Below are 22,201 nucleotides of genomic sequence, written 5' to 3' on the forward strand. Positions count from 1 at the left end.
CAGAACAGGCATCGTACGAAAAGAAATGGGGCATAAACAGTAAACAGTGGAGCTTTATCTTCTAATACTACATGCTACAGGTTTCTTCTAGTTACCTGTTTTTTCTATGCAGACTAATAAAAAAGCTAGAAAGATGCTTGAATACTTTATCGATAAAAAGAGTAAATCCACTTTTAAACATAAATTTACAGGTTTTATATAAGTAAACGTTGCTAACAGCTTTTTAGCGTGGATCCTGAGTTTAAATGGGTTCTCCAAAGAAAAGAAAAAATGTCATTAAAACTAAAATCACAAATAGGTGCACGTTTATCTAGGGGGCAATCATTATTCTAAATTAAAATGGCCTAGAAAACCTCCTAGAATGTAATAGAACCTTCACCTGAGGAAGCCCTGCCCAGGCCCTGAGTGTGAATGGCATAAGAACTCCCTTCCTGGATTCACAGCATGTGCCTTGTGCTCATTAAGGCTGGCAAGATTTTGATTGCACGGATTGTTAAACAGTATAAAAGCTCTCAGCTGTTGTGAGGAGACTATTCTGGGGTGTAGTACTGTTCAGGGACTATGGGGGGAATTCGCAAGTGACTTCTAAAATGGGTTGACAAATGTAATTAAACTCTTTTTTATGTGTTTTTTTTTCTTGAAAAATTGTTCTATGAAATATTTTCACATCCTTACAATGTCATGCAATAGTTTTTTCTTTTATATACATGTGTATGGCTGCTGACTCTAGTGCTTGTAGTATTTTAGGGGTAGCTCAGCATTGCAATCAAGTAAAGCTACTCAAAATTATTATTTTTTAAACATGCAATGCAGAACAGAATAAAATTCTATCCCGACTCTTTTTCTACAATTTTTATTTACAGTTTTTAGTAAAACCTCCTATGAATTGATGGGAAGGGAAGCAGTAAGGAGTCACTCCTCCAAGAAGGAAATCTCTATCCCATTTATTGCTTCAAAATCAGAAATTAGTTGAAGACAGACATTAGATTACGCCATCAGCAACTTATAGGGTGGAAGAGAACTTAACTTATATGCTTCAGTACAATTATTTGTGGAATAACACGCAGCACCAACAGACAGTCCTCTAGTTACTTCATTTACATAAAGAAAAGGTCTGGAGAAAACAATGTTGAATTATTCACAGGGTGTTTTACACTGACAAAAATACATTTTTACATTTTCTTTGGTAGTATGGCAGGAGACAGTAGGTTCACTTCCAAGCACTATACCAGGTTATTACAAATGATCTTCCTGATGTGACTCCTCAGAACTCCCATTTTATCATAATCCGATACAGAAATATCAATGGAAACAGAAGCTCAAACATCTTCATTTGGCAAAGTGGTTATAGTAAGACATCCTTGTTGCCCAGAGCAGCCAATCACAGCGCAACATTCATTTTTGAAATTGCTGAGGTAAAATGAAACCTATACTGGGATTGGTTGGGCAACAAGGACCTTCTTACGGTTAGATAGTTTTGCTAAATGAGGCCCAAAAGGTTTTATTCTACCGCAGTCGTCGCTAGGGAGATATGAGTCAACATGGCTGCCAACGAATTCAGGTGAGCATTTTGTATCTTGATTTTTATGTGTACCAGTCTGTCATTAGTGTGCAACATCATTTTCTAACAAAGTTTGGTGAAGCTCCGCTCAGTAGGCACACAATTCATAAGTTGTACTCCAATTATAAGGAAAAAGTTGTGTCAACAAGCAAAAACAATCCGGCCGACCACCAGTAAGCATGGAATATATCCATGCACAAGCAGAGAATTGGACATCCCACCACCGAACATGTGGAAAATTCAAATGTTTGCAATGTTTTCCTTACCGACTGTAATTGTTACAGACCTGAAACCGGATGACAAAGTAAGGCGACATTCCTTATGTGAGAGTATGCAAACCAGCAGAAACTGATGGTTTCATGGAATCTTCGATGTTTAGATAAGAAGCCGCTTTCCACCTTCCGGGCATAGGATGCGAAGTAGGAAAAAAATTCCTATGGGGATTGTATGTGCAACTTCCCCAAGGTGAATGTGTTTTGCACTACAACCTGTAGGAAAACGTTCAGCCGTTCTTTATCCATGATGAAACAATCGTGGAAATTTATTACCTGGACGTGATACTTCTGCCACAGCTGGAACACAAAATCCCAGCAGGATAGGGGACCCCACCATTTCTTACAATAAAATCAACTTCCGAACAGATGGAATGGCCACGCAAGTAGTGACGATAGTAGACTTCTTCCTTGGCCTCCACGTTCCCTGAACCTTATGCCTTGTGATTTTCTTGTTCTCTGGGGGAGTTCAAAAAATAGAGTCTACATGCCACTGTTACCACCCACCATGCATGATCTGTAAGTACGCATCACAGAAGCCGCTGCAACAGTCAATTGTGAAACGCTATAATGTGTATATCAGGAAATTCACTACAAGCTCGATGTGTGTTGAGTGACAAAGGAGGCTCACATTGAGCACTTTTAATGTGGAAAACATTTTTGATGTTCTGTTTTGATGTTTATTCGAGTGTCATTAAACTGTAGTTCTGAGTGTTTGAAATAGGGAAGATCATTTGTAATAACTCTGTATGTTGCATTTCATTTTTAACATCTGAACATACATTTTGAAAAAAAATCCTTGTATCTTGCTGCCAATATTGGAGATTTTACTCTCTTTTATTACTTTGTACTTCAGAATAAAAATATAAAAAGAGCAACAAATGTACTGAACCCTTTATGTCAATTTTTGGTGTTTTATGCATGGCAGCTTATGCACTAAACTTTGTGGGTTTTTGCTATTTTGGCTGCCCCTGACTTAAAAAAAAATGCTACTGAAAGATGAGAGGGAAAAAAAGGGAGACAAGCATATACTTGAGAGTTCCAAACTCTATAAACCAATGTTTGGATTTTTTTTTTTAAGTGCTCGGGACTTGACAGGGGACATAGCAGCTCATGACCTGTCACATTTACTGTAGTTTATATTAGAAACTGCCGTAAAGTATAGCTGATGCACTTCACAACAATGCCATCTTTACTTAGACCAGCATATAAAATGTCTACCTAAGTCTGCTCCAAAGTGTATAGCATAAGGCCTACAGGCCTACTGCACACAAGTGGGTCGGACACTGCATGCGGGATTCCCGCAGCGCAGTTCAACCCGGTGCCCAGCCGGTGACCCCTGCATGGCTGCCTGCACACGGGCGGGTCGGACCCGCCATACGGGATTCCCACAGTGGAGTTCGAGCCGATGCCAGGCCTGCTTACCTGCCCGGTGTCTTCTCCGTATTCTCTTGTGCAGTCAATGTGCTATGGCAATGACGTGGCCTCTTGTGCTACGAATGTGCTGGCCACACAGTCGAGAGGATGCAGCGCCATCACTATAGCGATGACGCAGCCCCTGCGGCCATTCCACAATGAGGATTGCGAAATTGCCATGGCACAGATGGCTTCCATATCCCACGGCAAATCACAGCATGCTGCAATTTCTTTCCTGCAAGCGTAAAATCGCAATCGATTTTCGTTTGTGGGCAGGAAATCACATTTTCTATAGCATGCTATGGGCTGGATTTGCTGCGAAATCCGGAGGCGGAATCCCGCTCCGCATTTCACAATGCAAATTTGCCCATGTGCAGGAGGCCTAAAAGGGAAAAGCAGTATGACTACTTCAGATGAAAATAAAACACATACAATTATATAATAAACAGTAACATGTTTATAACAACACACTTCATTGTTAGAAAACTCTTATATAAATGTTTATTTAAAACAGCAGAACAATATTGCTTTCCCAGTTTCAATTCAAAGAGAAAGAAACTTAGAGATAAACTGAATATTTGGTACATACTTTACAATAAAGAATAATACTCTGAACTAAAATATTACTGTATTAGAAAATATTGTACTTATTATGCACATATAGTGAACCACCTCACTCATCATCATTCGAATTCTCTTGAATAATACTTTCAGCCCTCTGCTCCGCTCTATCTGTGAATGAGAAAAAGAAAGTTGTAGCATATCAACAAAAACAACTCAAGCAAATCCCATAAAGGACTTCTATGTAACTAGACTGATAAAAAAGACATGACTAATCGCACCAGTTTTAATTCTGCCCAAAAGAATCAAAGAAATAAAGATGAACCCCTTAATAACAGGGTTTTTTCAGCTCTATCAACCAATTTTTCAATTTTCTTCGTCATCATATTCCTAGAACCCTAACTTTTAGGGTCATTGAATAGCTGAGTGCTGCCTCTGATTGGTCACAGTGCTCAGCCAATCAGAGGCAGTCCTTTCAGCAGGCGGGGATTTTAAATTCCCGACTGCTGAAAGCTTTTTATAGCAGTTCAGGAGAAGACGCGGCTAGCCGCGCCTGAACCCCGGCAGCTGCAGAGAGGTGAGTATATATATTTTTTATGGTTTACACATTTTAGGGATGATTTTTAGGAAAGGGCTTATATTTAAAGCCTTTACCCGAAAATCACTGCAGGGCTTGCCGGCAGCCAATTGCTTTTAATTTGTACGTTCACTTCATTACCTAACTTTATGGACTTATCAAACAAATTTAGTATGCTTTTCACACTTCGCGCTAACACCACTAAATTGAATATTCTGTACTGTAATATACCACGACCCACGCAAAAGTTAATTGAACTCAGTTTCCACTTCCAAACCCGTGATCATTATTTGCCCTACCTACGTATCTAACAAAGTGAAATGGAATTATGTGCTTTTTTCCTTGCAGATCTCCAACACACCCAATACTTGATTCCCCTACCATTTTGCGGCTAAGAAAAATAAACTCAATTAAGATTGCTACTAGAGATGAGCGAGCGTACTCGTCTGAGCTTGATACTCGTTCGAGTATTAGGGTGTTCGAGATGCTCGTTACTCGAGACGAGCACCACACGGTGTTCGACTCCATTACATTTCCTTCCCTGAGAAATTTGCGTGCTTTTCTGGCCAATAGAAACACAGGGAAGGCATTACAACTTCCTCCTGTGACATTCCAGCCCTATCCCACCCCCCTGCAGTGAGTGGCTGGGGAGATCAGATGACACCCCAGTATTTAAATCTGCCCCGCCGGCGGCTCGCCACAGATGCACGCTGACAGAGATCAGGGAAAGTGCTGTCTTGCTGTAGCTGCTATAGGGAGAGTGTTAGGTGTTATATTCGTCTTCAAGAACACCAACGATCCTTCTTAGGGCCACATCTGACCATGTGCAGTACTGTTGAGGCTGCTTTTAGCAGTGTTGCACAATTATTTTTTTTTGTATATCGGGCGTGCAGACCATAGCGTCCTCAGTCTGCAGTCATTTTACAGAGTATAGGGACAGTACTGGTGAGGCAGGGAAAGAGGTATACTGGCTATATAGGCAGTGGGCTTTTTCCCAAAAAGTGGAAAAAATACTACATTTGGCCTGCCTGTGACTGTCTTCCATTTACTGCGTGTCTGCTGGGGGGAGTAGTCAGTGATTAATACCCAGCCTTGCGCATAATTGTTTCCTGGCTGCACTGGGCTTTCAGTAACCACAGTCATCCTCCAACGGGGAAATCCAAATGCAGTGTATATCAGAGGCAGTGGGCTTTTCCCCAAAAAGTGGAAAAAAATACTATATTTGGCCTGCCTGTGACTGTCTTCAGTTTACTGCGTGTCTCCTGGGGGGCGTAGTTGGTGATTAATACCCAGCCTTGCACATAATTGTTTCCTGGCTGCACTGGGCTTTCAGTAACCACAGTCATCCTCCAACAGGGAAATCCAAACAGTGTATATCAGAGGCAGTGGGCTTTTTCCCAAAAAGTGGAAAAAAATACTATATTTGGCCTGCCTGTGACTATCTTCAGTTTACTGCGTGTCTGCTGGGGGGAGTAGTCGGTGATTAATACCCAGCCTTCTGCATAATTGTTTCCTGGCTCTGCTGTGCGTTCCGTAAGCGAAGTCAGCCTCCAACCACAGGCCAATAAGCGGCACATTTAATTACAGCGTTCTATTTCTGACCTACTCGTAATACACCATGCTGAGGGGTAGGGGTAGGTCTAGAGGACGTGGACGGGGGCGAGGACGCGGAGGCCCAAGTCAGGGTGTGGGCACAGGCCGAGCTCCTGGTCAAGGTCTATCGCAGCCGACTGCTGCAGGATTAGGAGAGAGGCAAGTTTTTGGGGTCCCCAGATTCATCTCACAATTAATGGGTCCACGCGGTAGATCTTTATTAGAAACTGAGCAGTGTGAGCAGGTCCTGTCGTGGATAGCAGAAAGTGCATCCAGCAATCTATCGACCACCCAGTCTTCTAAGCCGTCCACAGCTGCAACTCTGAATCCTCTGGCTGCTGCTACTCCTTCCTCCCAGCCTCCTCACTCCATGAAAATGACACATTCTGAGGAGCAGGCAGACTCCCAGGAACTGTTCTCGAGCCCCTGCCGAGATTAGGCGGCAATGGTTCCTCTCCCACCGGAGGAGTTTGTCGTGACCGATGCCCAACCTTTGGAAAGTTCCCGGGGTCCGGGGGATGAGGCTGGGGACTTCCGGCAACTGTCTCAAGAGCTTTCAGTGGGTGAGGAGGAAGATGACGATGAGACACAGTTGTCTATCAGTGAGGTAGTAGTAATTTCAGTAAGTCCCAGGGAGGAGTGCACAGAGGATTCGGAGGAAGAGCAGCTGGACGATGAGGTGACTGACCCCACCTGGTTTGCTAAGCCTACTGAGGACAGGTCTTCAGAGGGGGAGGCAAGTGCAGCAGCAGGACCGGTTGGAAGAGGCAGTGCGGTGGCCAGGGGTAGAGGCAGGGCCAGACCGAATAATTCACCAACTGTTTCCCAAAGCGCCCCCTAGCGCCATGCCACCCTGCAGAGGCCAAGGTGCTCAAAGGTGTGGCAGTTTTTCACTGAGAGTGCAGACGACGAATGAACTGTGGTGTGCAAGGTTTGTCGCGCCAAGATCAGCTGGGGAGCTACCACCACCAGCCTCACCACCACCAGCATGCGCAGGCATATGATGGCCAAGCACCCCGCAAGGTGGGACGAAGGCCGTTCACCGCCTCCGGTTTGCACCACTGCCTCTCCCCCTGTGCCCCAACCTGCCACTGAGATCCAACCCCCCTCTCAGGACACAGGCACGACCGTCTCCCGGCCTGCACCCACACGCTCACCTCCGCTGTCCTCGGCCCCATCCAGCAATGTCTCTCAGCGCAGCGTCCAGCCGTCGCTAGCGCAACTGTTTGAGCGCAAGCGCAAGTACGCCGCCACGCACCCGCACGCTCAAGCGTTAAACGTGCACATAGCCAAATTGATCAGCCTGGAGATGCTGCCGTATAGGCTTGTGGAAACGGAGGCTTTCAAAAACATGATGGCGGCGGCGGCCCTGCGCTACTCGGTTCCCAGTCGCCACTACTTTTCCCGATGTGCTGTCCCAGCCCTGCACGACCATGTCTCCCGCAACATTGTATGCGCCCTCACCAACGCGGTTACTGCCAAGGTCCACTTAACAACGGACACGTGGACAAGCACAGGCGGGCAGGGCCACTATATCTCCCTGACGGAACATTGGGTGAATTTGGTGGAGGCTGGGACCGAGTCAGAGCCTGGGACCACTCACGTCCTACCCACCCCCAGAATTGCGGGCCCCAGCTCGGTGCTGGTATCTGCGGCGGTGTATGCTTCCTCCACTAAACCACCCTCCTCCTACGCAACCTCTGTCTCACAATCAAGATGTGTCAGCAGCAGCACGTCGCCAGCAGTCGGTGTCGCGCGACGTGGGCAGCACAGCGGTGGCCAAGCGACAGCAGGCCATGCTGAAACTACTCAGCTTAGGAGAGAAGAGGCACATGGCCCACGAACTGCTTCAGGGTCTGACAGGGCAAACCGACCGCTGGCTTGCGCTGCTGAGCCTCCAACCAGGCATGGTCGTGTGTGACAACGGCCGTAACCTGGTGGCAGCTCTGCAGCTCGGCAGCCTCACGCACGTGCCATGCCTGGCCCACGTCTTTAATTTGGTGGTTCAGCGGTTTCTGAAAAGCTACCCACGCTTGTCAGATCTGCTCGGAAAGGTGTGGTGGCTCAGCGCACATTTCCGCAAGTCCAACACGGGTGCTGCCACCCTGCGGATCCTGCAACATCGGTTTAATCTGCCAGTGCACCGACTGCTGTGCGACGTGCCCACACGGTGGAACTCTACGCTCCACATGTTGGCCAGGCTCTATGAGCAGCGTAGAGCTATAGTGGAATACCAACTCCAACATGGGCGGCGTAGTGGGAGTCAGCCTCCTCAATTCTTTACAGAAGAGTGGGCCTGGTTGGCAGACATCTGCCAGGTCCTTGGAAACTTTGAGGAGTCTACCCAGATGGTGAGCGGCGATGCTGCAATCATTAGCGTCACCATTCCTCTGCTATGCCTCTTGAGAAGTTCCCTGCAAAGCATAAAGGCAGACGCTTTGCGCTTGGAAACGGAGGCAGGTGAAGACAGTATGTCGCTGGATAGTCAGAGCACCCTCATGTCTATATCTCAGCGCGCTTTGGTGGAGGAGGAGGAGGGGGAGGAGCATGAGGAGGAGGGAGAAGAGTCAGCCGGGCCCACTGCTGAGGGTACCCATGCTGCTTGCCTGTCATCCTTTCAGCGTGTATGGCCTGAGGAGGAGGAGGAGGAGGATCCTGAAAGTGATCTTCCTAGTGAAGACAGCCATGTGTTGCGTACAGGTACCCTGGCACACATGGCTGACTTCATGTTAGGATGCCTTTCTCGTGACCCACGCGTTACACGCATTCTGGCCACTACGGATTACTGGGTGTACACATTGCTCGACCCACGGTATAAGGAGAACCTTTCCACTCTCATACCCGAAGAGGAAAGGGGTTCGAGAGTGATGCTATACCACAGGACCCTGGCGGACAAACTGATGGTAAAATTCCCATCCGACAGCGCTAGTGGCAGAAGGCGCAGTTCCGAGGGCCAGGTAGCAGGGGAGGCGCGGAGATCAGGCAGGGGAACATTCTCCAAGGCCTTTGACAGTTTTATGGCTCCCCAGCAAGACTGTGTCACCGCTCCCCAGTCAAGGCTGAATCGGAGCATGGTGAGGGAGTACGTAGCCGATCCCACCACCGTCCTCCGTGACGCCTCTGCTGCGTACAACTACTGGGTGTCGAAGCTGGACACATGGCCTGAACTCGCTCTGTATGCCCTGGAGGTGCTTGCTTGCCCTGCGGCTAGCGTCTTGTCAGAGAGGGTGTTTAGTGCGGCTGGGGAAATCATCACGGATAAGCGTACCCGCCTGTCAACCGTCAGTGCCGACAGACTTACACTCATGAAGATGAACAAAGCCTGGATTTCCCCTGACTTCTCTTCTCCACCAGCGGACAGCAGCGGTACCTAAACAATACGTAGGCTGCACCCGCGGATGGAAGCATCGTTGTCTATCACCATAAAAAATGGGGACCTTTTTGCTTCATCAATCTGTGTATTATATTCATCATCCTCCTCCTGCTCCTCCTCCTGAAACCTCACGTAATCACGCCGAACGGGCAATTTTTCTTAGGCCCACAAGGCTCAGTCATATTACTTTTGTAAACAATGTTTATACGTTTCTATTCTCATTAAAGCGTTGAAACTTCCACCTGAACCAATTTTTATTTTAACTGGGCTGCCTCCAGGCCTAGTTACAAATTAAGCCACAGTACGCTAAGCGATTAATGGGTTTCACCTGCCCTCTTGGTTGGGCATGGGCAATTTTTCTGAGGTACATTAGTACTGTTGGTACACCAATTTTTTTGGGCCTTCGCCTACAGTGTTATCCTAGTAATTTTTATGGGCTTCGCCTGCACTCATGGTACAGCAAGGTGTGTGGGGTTGGCCTACCCTTTTGCTACATAAATGTAACTGGGGCCTTGTCTATACTGCAGCTACTGAAATGTGAAAGACTGTTATCTCCCTAAACTGCTGTAACGGGAATGTTACTGTGGCCTGTCTTGACTGCTACTACTACTGAAATGGAACTAATACTGTGCTCCCCCTATACTGCTGCTAGTGATATGTTACTGGGGCCTGTCCAGACTGCTACTACTACTGAAATGGAACTAATACTGTGCTCCCCCTATACTGCTGCTTTGGAATTGTTACTGGGGCCTGTCTTGACTGCTACTATTACTGAAATAGGCGGTTGGGCAGCATGTTACCCAGGAGAAGTGGCAGCGGAGTGTCATGCAGGCAGTGATTGTGCTTTGTTGGAGGTAGTGTGGTGCTTAGCTAAGGTATGCCTTGCTAATGAGGGTTTTTCAGAAGTAAAAATTGTTGGGGGGGGCACTCTTTCCGCTATTGTGGCTTAATAGTGGGACCTGGGAACTTGAGATGCTGCCCAACATGTAGCCCCTCGCCTGCCCTATCCGTTTCTATGTCGTTCCCATCACTTTCTTGAATTTCCCAGATTTTCACAAATGAAAACCTTAGCGAGCATCGGCGATATACAAAAATGCTCGGGTCGCCCATTGACTTCAATGGGGTTCGTTAGTCGAAACGAACCCTCGAGCATCGCAGGAAGTTTGACTCGAGTAACGAGCACCCGAGCATTTTGGTGCTCGCTCATCTCTAATTGCTACACTTCCATGAGTTCTATAATGCTTTCGCACTTTGCCCGTTCCAGTTGCTTCCACATTCATTAAGAAAGTACAGTAGGATATTTTTACATTCATTTGAGCAGGTAAACGCACAATGATTTATAAGAAAGTAATGTATTTTGGGCATGGAAGGATACTTAAGTGGGGAGCTCCTATATGAACCTGTAACATCCTGCTGCATCCTGGCCCGGCCTCTAGCTGAGGGCTTACTGCCCCACCATTTATAGAACCATGGGAACCTCCTGCCACCAGGCTCAAGTGCTACGACCCCCGATGTGTATTTCCCTCATTTGTTTTTACTGGAGAAATGGCACCTAAAAAGTAGTCCAAAGAAAAGACACGTCGGGAAGCTATGGATAGGTTAGACAAATTTTGCTGTACCCAGGATAAGAAAAAACAAACAACCTCCTGCTAGCTCCCCAGGTGCATCTACCCCTGTGTCTGCAGAGGAAGGTAAATAGCAAATGATTTACCCTGATATTACAAGCATCCCAGAGGCTATTGCTGGGAGTGCAAAATGTCACACTTCTCTCCTTAGGACATGCTGCTGTTCCCAGCAAATACGGTACTGAGGAAAAGACTAACTGGCCACAAAACACATATATATGCTGGTTATAATAAATAGAGAATTTTGCCAAAATTTCCCTTGAGTAATTCTATCATCTCAGATATTACTCTTTTATAGGGTAGTATAGTTTTGCCTCTATCCTAGCTATGCTCCACATAATAACATGGTATGTTAGGCTGAATGAAAACGATGTCCATCTAGTTCAGCCTGTTTCAACCTCCTTGTTGATCCAAAAGGCAAAAAAACTAAGAGGCAGAAGCCAATTAGCCATTTCGGGGAAAAAATTCCTTCCCGACTCCATAATGGCAGTCAGAATGATCCCTGGATCAACCTCTGATAGCTCCTACCTGTCTGTAAGACCTAGATCAACGACCCGCTGGTCACCTAATGTTTATATCGTGTAATATCCTTCCACTGTAGAAACACATCTAGTTCCCTCTTAAACTCCTCTATGGATTTTGCCATCACTACGTCCTCAAGCAGAGCGTTCCACAGTCTCACTACTCTTACAGTAAAGAACCCCCTTCTGTGTTGGTGATGAAACCGGCTTTCTTCTAGACGTAGAGGATGCCCTATTGCTACCGTCACAGTCCTGGGTATAAACAGATCATGGGAGAGATCCTTGTATTGTCCCCTAATGTATTTATACATAGTTATTTGATCGCTCCTTAGCCGTCTTTTTTCAACTGTAAATAAACCCAATTTTTATAGCCTGTCTGGGTATTCCAGTCCCCTCATCCCATGTATTCATTTGGTTGCCCTTCTTTGAACACCCTCAAGCACGACAACATCTTTCCTGAGAATGGGTGTCCAGAACTGCACACAGTACTCCATGTGGGGCCTGACAAGTGCCTTATATAGTGGAAGAATAATGTTCTCGTCCCCCGCCCCTATACCTCTTTTTATACACCCCAAGACTTTGTTTGTTGTTGCAGCAGCTGGCTGGCATTGGTTGCTCCGGTTAAAACTACAATCCACTAATACCCCTAGGTCTTTTTACATGTCACTTTTCCCTAGCAGTACCCCATTCAGTGTATATTGGTGACATCCATTTCTCCTCCCCACGTGCATAACCTTACATTTATCAACATTGAACTTCATTTGCCATTTTTCTGCCCAAGCCCCCAGTTTATCTAGGTTCATTTGTAGCCATACATTGTCCTCTGTTGCATTAATTATCTATTATAATTTTGTGTCATCTGCAAATATTGATATTTTATTGTGCAGTCCCTCTATCTGGTTGTTGATAAATATATTGAACAGAATGGGGCCTAATACTGAACCCTGTGGCACCCCACTAGCGATGGTGGCCCAATTTGAGTATGAACCATTTATTACCACCCTCTGCTTTCCTACTCTGAGCCAGTTCTTTACCCAGATAACACACATTTTCACCCAGTCCGAGCTGCCTCATTTTGTATATCAACCTATTATGCGGCATAGTGTCAAATGCTTTAAAGAAGTCTAGATATATGAGATCAATAGACTCTCCCAGGTCCAGCCAAGAGCTTACTTCATCGTAGAAGCTGATCAGATTGGTCTGACATGATCGACCCCTCATGAAACTATGCTGGTGAGGAGTTATACCATTGTTCTCCTTTAGGTATTTTTGGGGATGGCGTCTCTCAGAAACCTCTCGAATATTTTTCCAGTTATTGAAGTGAGACTTACCAGCCTGTAGTTACCAGGCTCTATTTTGAACCCCTTTTTGTATATTGAAACTATATTGGCAATGCGCCAATCAAGTGGTACAACCCCAGTCTTGATAGTATCCATAAATATTAGAAATAGCGGTCTTGGGTGTATTCCATCTGGGTCTGGCGATTTATTGATTTTAATCCTCTTTAACTGGCTCTGCACTTCCTCCTGTGTTAAGTATGTAATATTTAGTGAGGCGTTTGTTTTATTCCCCTGCATCTCGTGTGACGTTTCATTTTCGTTCATGAATGCAATTGAAAAGAAACAATTTCATAGGTTTGCCTTCCCCCATCATCTTCAATGATTTCTCCTGCATTATTTGTTAAAGGGTTAGTACTCTCAGTGCAAATCCTTTTACTGTTAATATAATTGAAGAATAGTTTAGGGTTGTTTTTCCTCTCTTTGGCGATCAGTCTTTCCGCCTCCTCCTTAGCAATTTTGATCTTTTCTTTACATATTTTGCTTTTTCCCTATATGATTTTAGCGCTTCTTTGCTGACTTCTTGTTTCAGTAGTTTAAACACTTTTTTATTTCGTTTATTGCCCCCCTTAGAGTCTTGTAGAGCCAAATTGGTTACCTTCTACTTGCAGTTCTTTTATTTTTAAAGTGTATGCACTGCTCACATGAGGTGATTAGGATCTTTTTAAACTTTTCCTATTTGTCTTCTGTACTGTTGTTTTTGAAGGTGTTGTTCCAATTAATGTTACCGATAATAGTTCTGAGCTGATCAAATTTTGCTTTACTAAAGTTTAGGTTTTTTGTCGCTCCCTGATAAGGCTTCTTATTGAATGGCAGCTGGAAATTAATTATATTGTGGTCGCTGTTCTCCAAGTACCCCTCAACCTGCACTCCCATTATTCAGTCCGGTTAGTACTAAGGCCAGAGTGGCCCTCCCTCTAGTCGGTCCCAGCACAAGTTGGGTAAGGTAGTTATCTTTAATTGTTCTCAAGAATTTATCACCCCTGTGAGATTTGCAGGTTTTGTTATCCTATATTATATCCGGATAATTAAATACTTATTATTACTATTATTAAATTATAATAATACTTAATTACTTATTATAATTATTATTAAATAATAATTACTTAGTTGCGGTTTGACACCTCTTCTATCTGCCTTAATAGTAAGGTTTCAGTTTCTTCTGTTGCATTTGATGGCCTATCGAAAACCCCTATCAGTATTTTGTTATTTTTTTCTCCCTGTATTTCCACATACAGGGATTCGACGTGTTCATCTCCTGCACCTATATCCTCCTGCAGCCTCGGCATTAAGTAGGATTTAACATATAGACATACGCCTCCCCCTTTCTGGATTCCACAGTCTCTTCTAAAGAGATTGTAACCTTGTAAATTCACCGCCCAATCGCACTTATCATCAAGCCATGTTTCCGTTATTCCGACTATATTGTAGTTTTCCTCAGTCATTCTTGTTTCAAGCGTACCCATTTTACCGATCAGGCTCCTTGCATTCGCTGCCATACAATTTATACGGGTATTTTTGTTCTTTAAATTCATTTTGCTACTTATGGTACTATTGCCTGTTCTGTCAGCTCTAACTGTACTAACCACACCCCCTGGTTGACCCCCATTCCCATTACTTGGACCCAGGTCTTTAACTACAATGACTACCACCTTGTTTCTCTTTTTGCCCTCCCCCCCCAGTCCCTAGTTTAAACACTCCTCCAGCCTTCTAACCATCTGGACCCGGGTCGCTAGTTACACTGTCTACCCCACTATTTCTCATTTTACCCTCCCCCCAGTCCCTAGTTAAAACACTCCTCCAGCCTTCTAGCCATCTTTTCCCCCAGCACAGCTGTACCCTCCCCATTAAGATGCAGCCCTTCCCTACGGTAGAGCCTGTAGCCGACAGCAAAGTCAGCCCAGTTCTCCAGGAACCCAAACCCCTCCTTCTTACACCAACTCTGGAGCCACTTGTTTACCTCCCTACAATCCTGCTGGTTCTAGTGTGGCTTTAGGTGCAGGTAGTATTTCTGAGAAAACTACCCTGGAGGTCCTCACCCTAAGCTTGGACCCTAAGTCCCTGAAATCATTTTTGAGGTCCCTCCATTGACCTCTAATTTGTTCATAGTTTTTCCTTCTTTTTGTGTGCATGCATAAGTGAGCAATCTGGTTGGTGGTACAGATTTACGGTGTTCATATTGTGTGGGGATTTTTGTGTGTGATACGAGTTCCCATATGTTTTTTTTTTCTTTTTACTGCAGGGTGGGGCTGTTAAATGTTGTTATTTTTGCCAGCACTTGGGTGAGCGAACCATCTTAGGAGACCCTAAAATACTGTATTATTTATTTCAATCATGATTTGTTTGTTAGCATTTGACCCTGCAGCACGTTTGTATGCTATTCCTCATGGGCAAGTATGGCACACAGTAGGCTGAAGTGCATAAACTGGAAAGTTAGAGGTGTCAAAGATAAAATTAAGCACGCAGTAGTTCTTCAAATACTTGAGCGACACTCTCCTGACATAATGTGCATTCAGAAGACGCACCTCAGTGATTCCAAAATGTTGGCCCTATTCAGCCCCTGGATTGGGTGGGGTTACCACTTCATATTCATGAATAATTCCCTAAAAAAAGTCAATAGACCCCTGTTAAAATTCCATGTTTTTGCCATGTTAAAAAATCTGACAAAAATGAATTATTTCAGATTTATTTCCACCTTTACTGTGACTTGTTATCTGTAGAATTCCATTGGAAAACAAACTGAAATCATTTGGGGTGGAGAAATAAAATATTGTGGTTGCTTAAGTGTTTACACCCTCTTATATTTAGAGTTTTTGTACAGAATCATCCAACCACATTTAAACTTCTGATAAATAGTAGTCAGCACTCCGCTGCCATTATTTACAGTAATACCCCATATAAAGTTCAGCTCTTCTAGGAGAATTTTCCTGACACTTTCTTAGTTAGTCTGTAAAGAGCTTAGGTAAAGTCCCCTGGAACAAGCATCGAGTCATGACTGACTCCTTGGGTAATGTCACATAATGACATTTTCTAGGCTGACTGTTTTTGTGGGGTGGTTTTTACCCCCCAGCAAGTCGGATACTCATTTTACCGACCTCGGAAAGGTGGAAAGCTAAGTCAACCTTGAACCTGCAATCTTCTGGTCGTGAGCGAGATCTTAGGATCAAATGGATCTGATTGTGAAAAAGTATCAGTTAGGTGGTTCAGGTAGCTGGTTCAAGGTTGGCTCAGCCTTCCATCCTTCCGAGGTCGGTAAAATGAGTACCCAGCTTGCTAGGGGGTAAAGATGTGATTGGGAAAGGCAATGGCAAACCACTCGCAAAAACCGTGTCAAGAAAATGTTGTGATGTAAAGTCACCCTAGAAGTCAGTCATGACTTGGTGCTTGCAGCAGGGGATTTTACCTACCATCAGTCAGGAGAAGGTTACAAAACAATTTCCAAGACATTATTAAGTAACACAGTGGTCATCAAGAAGTGGATTAAATTTGGCACAACAGTGGATGTCCCTCAAAAATTGATGAAAAGACCATTAGAAAATTATTCCGGGAGACTGCCAAGAGGCCACAGCAACATTAAAGGAGCTGCAGAAATTTCTGGAAAGTACTACTGGTTGTGTAGTGCATGTAACAATCATGCCCCGTATTCTTCAAATGTCTGGGCTGTGGGGTAAGATGTTAAGGAGGATGCCTTTTCTAATGAAAACATCCACGCCGCTATCTTTTGCCAAAACCTGCATGAAGTCTACCACAAGTATGTCTGATGAGACCGAGGGGAAACTTGTTGGCCATATTTCCAAAAAGTATGTTTGGTGCAACACCAATACTGCTCATCACACCATACCCACAGAAAAGCATTTTGTTTTGGGATTGTTTTTATGCTGCTGGAACTATGGCTTTAGTCAAGGTGGAGGGAATTATGAACAGTCCGAAGTATGAGTCACTTTGGCACAAAACCTATAGGTCTCTGCTAAAAGGTTGAGGAATTTCATCTTTCAACACGACAACTTCCCTAAGCATACCTCCAAATTATCAAAAGAATGGCTTTGCCAAAAGAAGATCAAAGTTTTGGGATAGTCTAGCCAGAGCCCTGACCCGAATCCAACTGAAAATCCGAGGGCTGACCTGAAGAGGGTCTTTGCAATTTGACAGATTTTAAGCGCTTTTTCAAGGAAGGGTGGGCAAAAATTGCCAACTTAAGATGTGCCATGCTGATAGACACCTACCCAAAAAACTGAATTGATGTCATCAAGTCAAAGGGTACATCAACAAAGTATTAGTTTCAAGGTTTGCATATTTATGCAAAAACATTTTTTTCTTTTTCAATTTTTTTTCCACCCTAAAAGGTTTCAGTTTTTCAATAGAATTGTACAGATAATGTTGAAAGTGGAAATAAATCTTTGTTGGATTTTTTAACATGACAAAAACATGGCATTTTAAAAGGGGTGTGGATGTTTTTTATCTACTGTATATTATAGTTCGCTGACTTATTATGTTCTGCCCTTAGGCACATGTCCAACTTCCTGCAAGCATTCAGCTTATTCTGGATTTAATTTGCTATGTTGTTTCCTTCCCGAATGTCCCTGTAGTTTGGCTTGGAGATTTAGATAAGTTCCAAGGTGCTTTGGCCCAATCCCCTACCAGTTCTGGGTCTACACCTCTAGCTAATTTACTGCAATAGGTACATATTGTGTATCCATGGCGAAACCTTCATCCTACTGGTGTAGCCTACACATGTTTTTCATCTTCCCATATGCCCCCCTCTAGAATTGGCTCACTTCTAATATTTGCTGATTTTCTTCCGTATTTGCATTCGGACATGTATCTCTCCCAGTTGTTGTCTGATCACTCACCAGCCATCCCACAAATTTAATGGGACATTAAACTTAAGGCCAATGATGGCACCTACACCTGTACTGATTGACTCTAATAGCTGAAGCCCATGGAGAATGAAGCTTCTACTAATGCCCTAGTTGTATGGGATGTGTTCAAGAGGACTTTTCGGAGTATATTTTCTGTTGCTAATATTATTAAAAAGACTCTCTGCAAGAAGTACAGCAGTTGGAGGTGGTGAAACATGAGGCAGAACAGTTGAATGTTTTAAACCCATTCTCATCTCCCAAGACAGTGTTAGAGAATATATAATTGTGTAGCAAGGCTAACTCCATCTTTATAGTTCTTTATATGATCAAAATTGTATCTGTGGATTTAAGAAAGCTACAGACAAATATTTTATATTAAGTGTTTTTTAGCAATCTAGATATGGGCGTAGTCTAGCATAGATGTTTTAGATGTTTATCTTGATAACACAGCCAGTAGAAACACCCTTGATAAGAAACAATTGACGTCATATTGTGTGCTCGAACAGCAAAAATAAGATGACAAAGTAGAACTAATGTTCTATGAACACTTTTTTGTAAAAAAAAAAGTGCAGACTTTTTTTTTCTTTATTGACTAGGAAGATAGTACACACCTCCTGCTATCTCCTCTCCTTTATATGCTGTCAGTGGAGCATCTGGCTGAAAGCCTGCACTGCAATCCCTCTGTAGAAGGCCTACGTAAGCATAACTTGGAAGAACAGGTAGGTCTGTATGCGGCGATCGACGCAGAGATTGATGAATCAATGCTATGGCTGTGATTGGTTCATCAAGCGCTGAATTGATTAGCTGAGGAGCAGTCGAAGAACAAATCACAGCCATCGTCTTGTAGAGGCGGGATTTATGAATCAATGCCATGGCTCAGTCAATTCATAAATTCCACCTCCACAGTGGCACTGGATTAATCAATCACAGCCATTCAATGATGTCATTCAATGAATGCTTGTGATTGGTTAATCGAGCGCCGGCTCTCATTGGCTGACGTGGCGCTCGATTAACTAATCAGAGCATTAGCTTGCTGGAGGCAGGACATTCAAGCCGTGAAGGAAGACACGACAGCCTGCAGCAGCACCGCAGGCCATCACGAGGTACCCGAATGCCAGCTGCTAGTTAAGCATTATTAGATATCACCCAAAAATAAGACACTGTGCCTTTTTTTAGACAAAAATTCATATAAAACAGTGTCTTATTTTCAGGGGAAACACGGTAGCAGGCTCCCATTTTTCTCCCATACATTGTGTTGCAAAAAATTAACACATGGTTTTTATCCTTTCTATGGAAATCAAATACAGTTAAGCTGTCATGGCAAACCATGCAGAACCCTTGGGATAGAGGTAGGATAGCAGTCCCTGTTATCCAGTTGTACTGCATTGCAGCACAACTTTCTCACATTATTCATTGGGGTGGACTGGAACAACAATGCACACAGGCTTTAGTGACGGAAAGCTTACCTCCCTCTATGTCAGACTCTAGATATGTGATCTTTATTAAGAAGCACGTATCTACTCTCTGTTTTGCGGATAATTACATACTCTGCTAAGCTAAGCGGGTTTGGCCTGGGTTCTGACAATCCCTCTTTCCATGCTTATACTTTTCAATACCAAATTACTACAATTCCTTAATCTCCCAGACCCACTTGTGTGGCCTCAATATAATACACAATATCCCAGCCAGTTAATTAATCCTTGGGGTCTTAAATGCCTTCAAACCCTTAAAGGAGGAATATGAGCTGCCCAATAATATGTTCTTCTGGTACATTCAGTTACGTAATGCGTATTTTACATAATACAGGGCCCAGCCCTTGGAGTATCCCAAAAGGCAGTATTTCAGCCATATATAGTGGTAGTTCTGGTGTACATCTCTAACAGTAAGTGGGAGCATTTCCTGGCGGTCCTCTATAAAGTTTTGCTTTGGTGTACTGAGCAAGACACACAGCTGTACATTTTCCATCAAGCTTACTTAATCCCCACTAGATTCTCTAAAGTCTGTCAGTATAGATTGGCCACTTGCCCAAAATGTAAGGTAGAACTGGGGTCTTTCTGCTACATCATCTGACAGCGCCTCTGCATACAAGGATCCTGGGTACAGGTTATTAGATTTCTAAATGATCTAATGGGTATTCCAGTCACGCTTAATACCCCCAAGATCTGCTTGTAAGGTTGCTTTGAACCCCTTAAGTTTTCCCTTATTCAGCAGCAGATGCACCACGAGATGCACTTTCAAGCCAGAAAAATAGTGGCACACAACTATATGAATAATGTTGTTCCTTCACTTACATAATGGATAGACATGGTAAATCATAGAATCGTAGACTTAGAACAGACCTCCAGGGTCATCGGGCCCAACCCACAACTCAACGCAGGATTTACTAAATCATCACAGACAGATGTCTGTCCAGCCTCTGTTTGAAGACTTCCATTGAAGGAGAACTTCCCACCACCTGTGCCAACCTGTTCCACTCATTGATCACCCTCACTTTCTAATATTTAATATGTGTCTCCTCCCTTTTACTTTCATCCCACTGCTTCTAGTCTTTCCTTGTGCAGATGAGAATATGACTGATCCCTCTGCACTGTGACAGCCCTTCAGATATTTATAGACAGCTATTAAGACTCTTCTAAGCCATCTTTTTTGCAAACAAAACATTACCAGATCCCTGAACCATTTCTCATTTAACATGGTGTGCAGACCGCTCACCATCCTGGTAGCTCTTCTTTGAACTTTTCACAGTATTTCAGACAAGGCCTGACCAAGAAAGAGGTTAATTACCTCTTGTGATCTAGACTTTATACAGATAGCCCATATTTTATCGCAGGACACTGTACGGATACGTAACCCCTGAACATCGGGTGCCGGCTGTTTCTTACAGCCAGTACCCGCCGGCAGCAGTTCCGACGAGCCGCGATGCTCTTCGGAACTGTTAACACTTTAAATACCGCTCTGACAGCAAACAAATACAAAATATGAATTTAAAAATTCAGCCTTCTCAACATCATTTTTAACCAATTCACCGTTTACATCCTGTAAACATTCTATAGCATCTTTGACTTTGGTAAACATACTTTTCTTCTTTTTTAGTATGTATTTAAGTTCTGTATTCATCCATCCTGATCTCTTCAAATGTTTCCCATTATTCCATCTTTTAGGGATTGTTAATGATTGTGCTTTGAGAATCCCATTTTGCAATATTTCCCAACATTTTTGGACATTTCTGTCCTTGAGAACATCCAGCCAATGGATCACCCCTACCCTTTTTCTGAGTCCATTAAAATCTGCCTTCTGAAAGTCAACCTAGAAGTCTGAGTCCTCTCAGGTCTTCCTCCCCTTGTTATCCAAAATTAAAGGACAGCATGATCACTGCCTCCTAAGGTCTCCGCAACACTTTATTTCCACAACCGTTTCCTCCTCATTGGTAAGGATTAGGACCAAGATAGCAGATGTTGTTTTCTCTTTTACCTTTTGGAAGATAAAGTTGTTGTAAAGAGGGGATAAGAATTTGTTGGACCCATTACTTTTGCCTCAGATTCCCAACCAATATCTGCATAGGTAAAATCTTCCATGATCGCTGTGTCGTACTTTTCTGAGAACCTCGCCATTTGATGTAGAAAGAGATAATTCATACCTTCTGCTTTTCCAGGCGGCCTATAGTAAATGCCTACAATGGTGTCCTTTCTGTTGTTGTATCCTTGCATTCGTACCTAAACAGTTTCTATAGAACTACCGTTTTCTGAAGCTTGAATCTCTGTGGTTGATGCTTTTTCCTAACATACAACACAACTCCTCCTCCCCTTTTATTAGCTTTATTTCTTATAAATAAGTTGTATGCCTTAAGCCTTGTATGCCAATCATGTGTATCATTCCACCAAGATTGCATGATGCCTATGACATCATATTTCTCAGCAAGAGAAACCACGTAATCTTGTGGTTTTAATGGCTAACCTTTTAATGGCTAACAAAAATACATGATGTAATAGCTAGCTTGCGAGCCTCTCGGGCTCTTCGTCAGGCTAAAAATGGAATAGATCTGAAGAGGCATGAATATTTAAACACACTTATAACATACATACTTATGACAAGGCACAGACATGGATGTGATTAGTTCGCACTTAAAAGGAATTTCTGTTTAAAATCTTTATGGTGGTGTCCAAAAAGTTGATTTAGGTATACGAGTAGCTTAATGTCAGGTTTATGGTGGGGCGCACCATGAGGCCAACGGGGTCGCCTCTGACGCAGTGCTACAACTCACAAGATTCATCCTCACACACAATTATTTCTCCTTTGGCAAAGAGATATTCCTGCGACTCACCGGGACTGCCATAGGCAGTAAAATGGCACCGCAATATGCCAACCTTTTTATGGCGAAACTGGAGAGTGACTTTCTGGCCTCCTGCCCCAGCAAACCATTGGCCTACTTCCGCTACATTGATGACATCATGATCGTCTGGACCCACACCGAATAAGAATTTAAAAAATTCCATGAGAGATTCAATG

General features: G+C 43.8%; 1 protein-coding gene across 5 annotated transcripts in view; it reads right to left on the reverse strand.

Moving 5' to 3' along the window:
* Positions 1-3,732: 3,732 nt before the first annotated feature.
* Positions 3,733-22,201, reverse strand: part of DCAF6 (DDB1 and CUL4 associated factor 6) — a 992,542-nt gene continuing 974,073 nt past the window's right edge. For all 5 annotated transcript variants that reach the window (XM_066600328.1, XM_066600324.1, XM_066600329.1 and 2 more), the window contains one exon: positions 3,733-3,981. In XM_066600328.1, coding sequence (XP_066456425.1) covers positions 3,923-3,981 — 59 coding nt within the window. In that variant the 3' untranslated portion in view covers positions 3,733-3,922. The remainder of the gene's footprint in view (positions 3,982-22,201) is intronic.

Source organism: Eleutherodactylus coqui, chromosome 4 (assembly GCF_035609145.1).
Source record: "Eleutherodactylus coqui strain aEleCoq1 chromosome 4, aEleCoq1.hap1, whole genome shotgun sequence".
Classification (NCBI taxonomy): domain Eukaryota; kingdom Metazoa; phylum Chordata; class Amphibia; order Anura; family Eleutherodactylidae; genus Eleutherodactylus; species Eleutherodactylus coqui.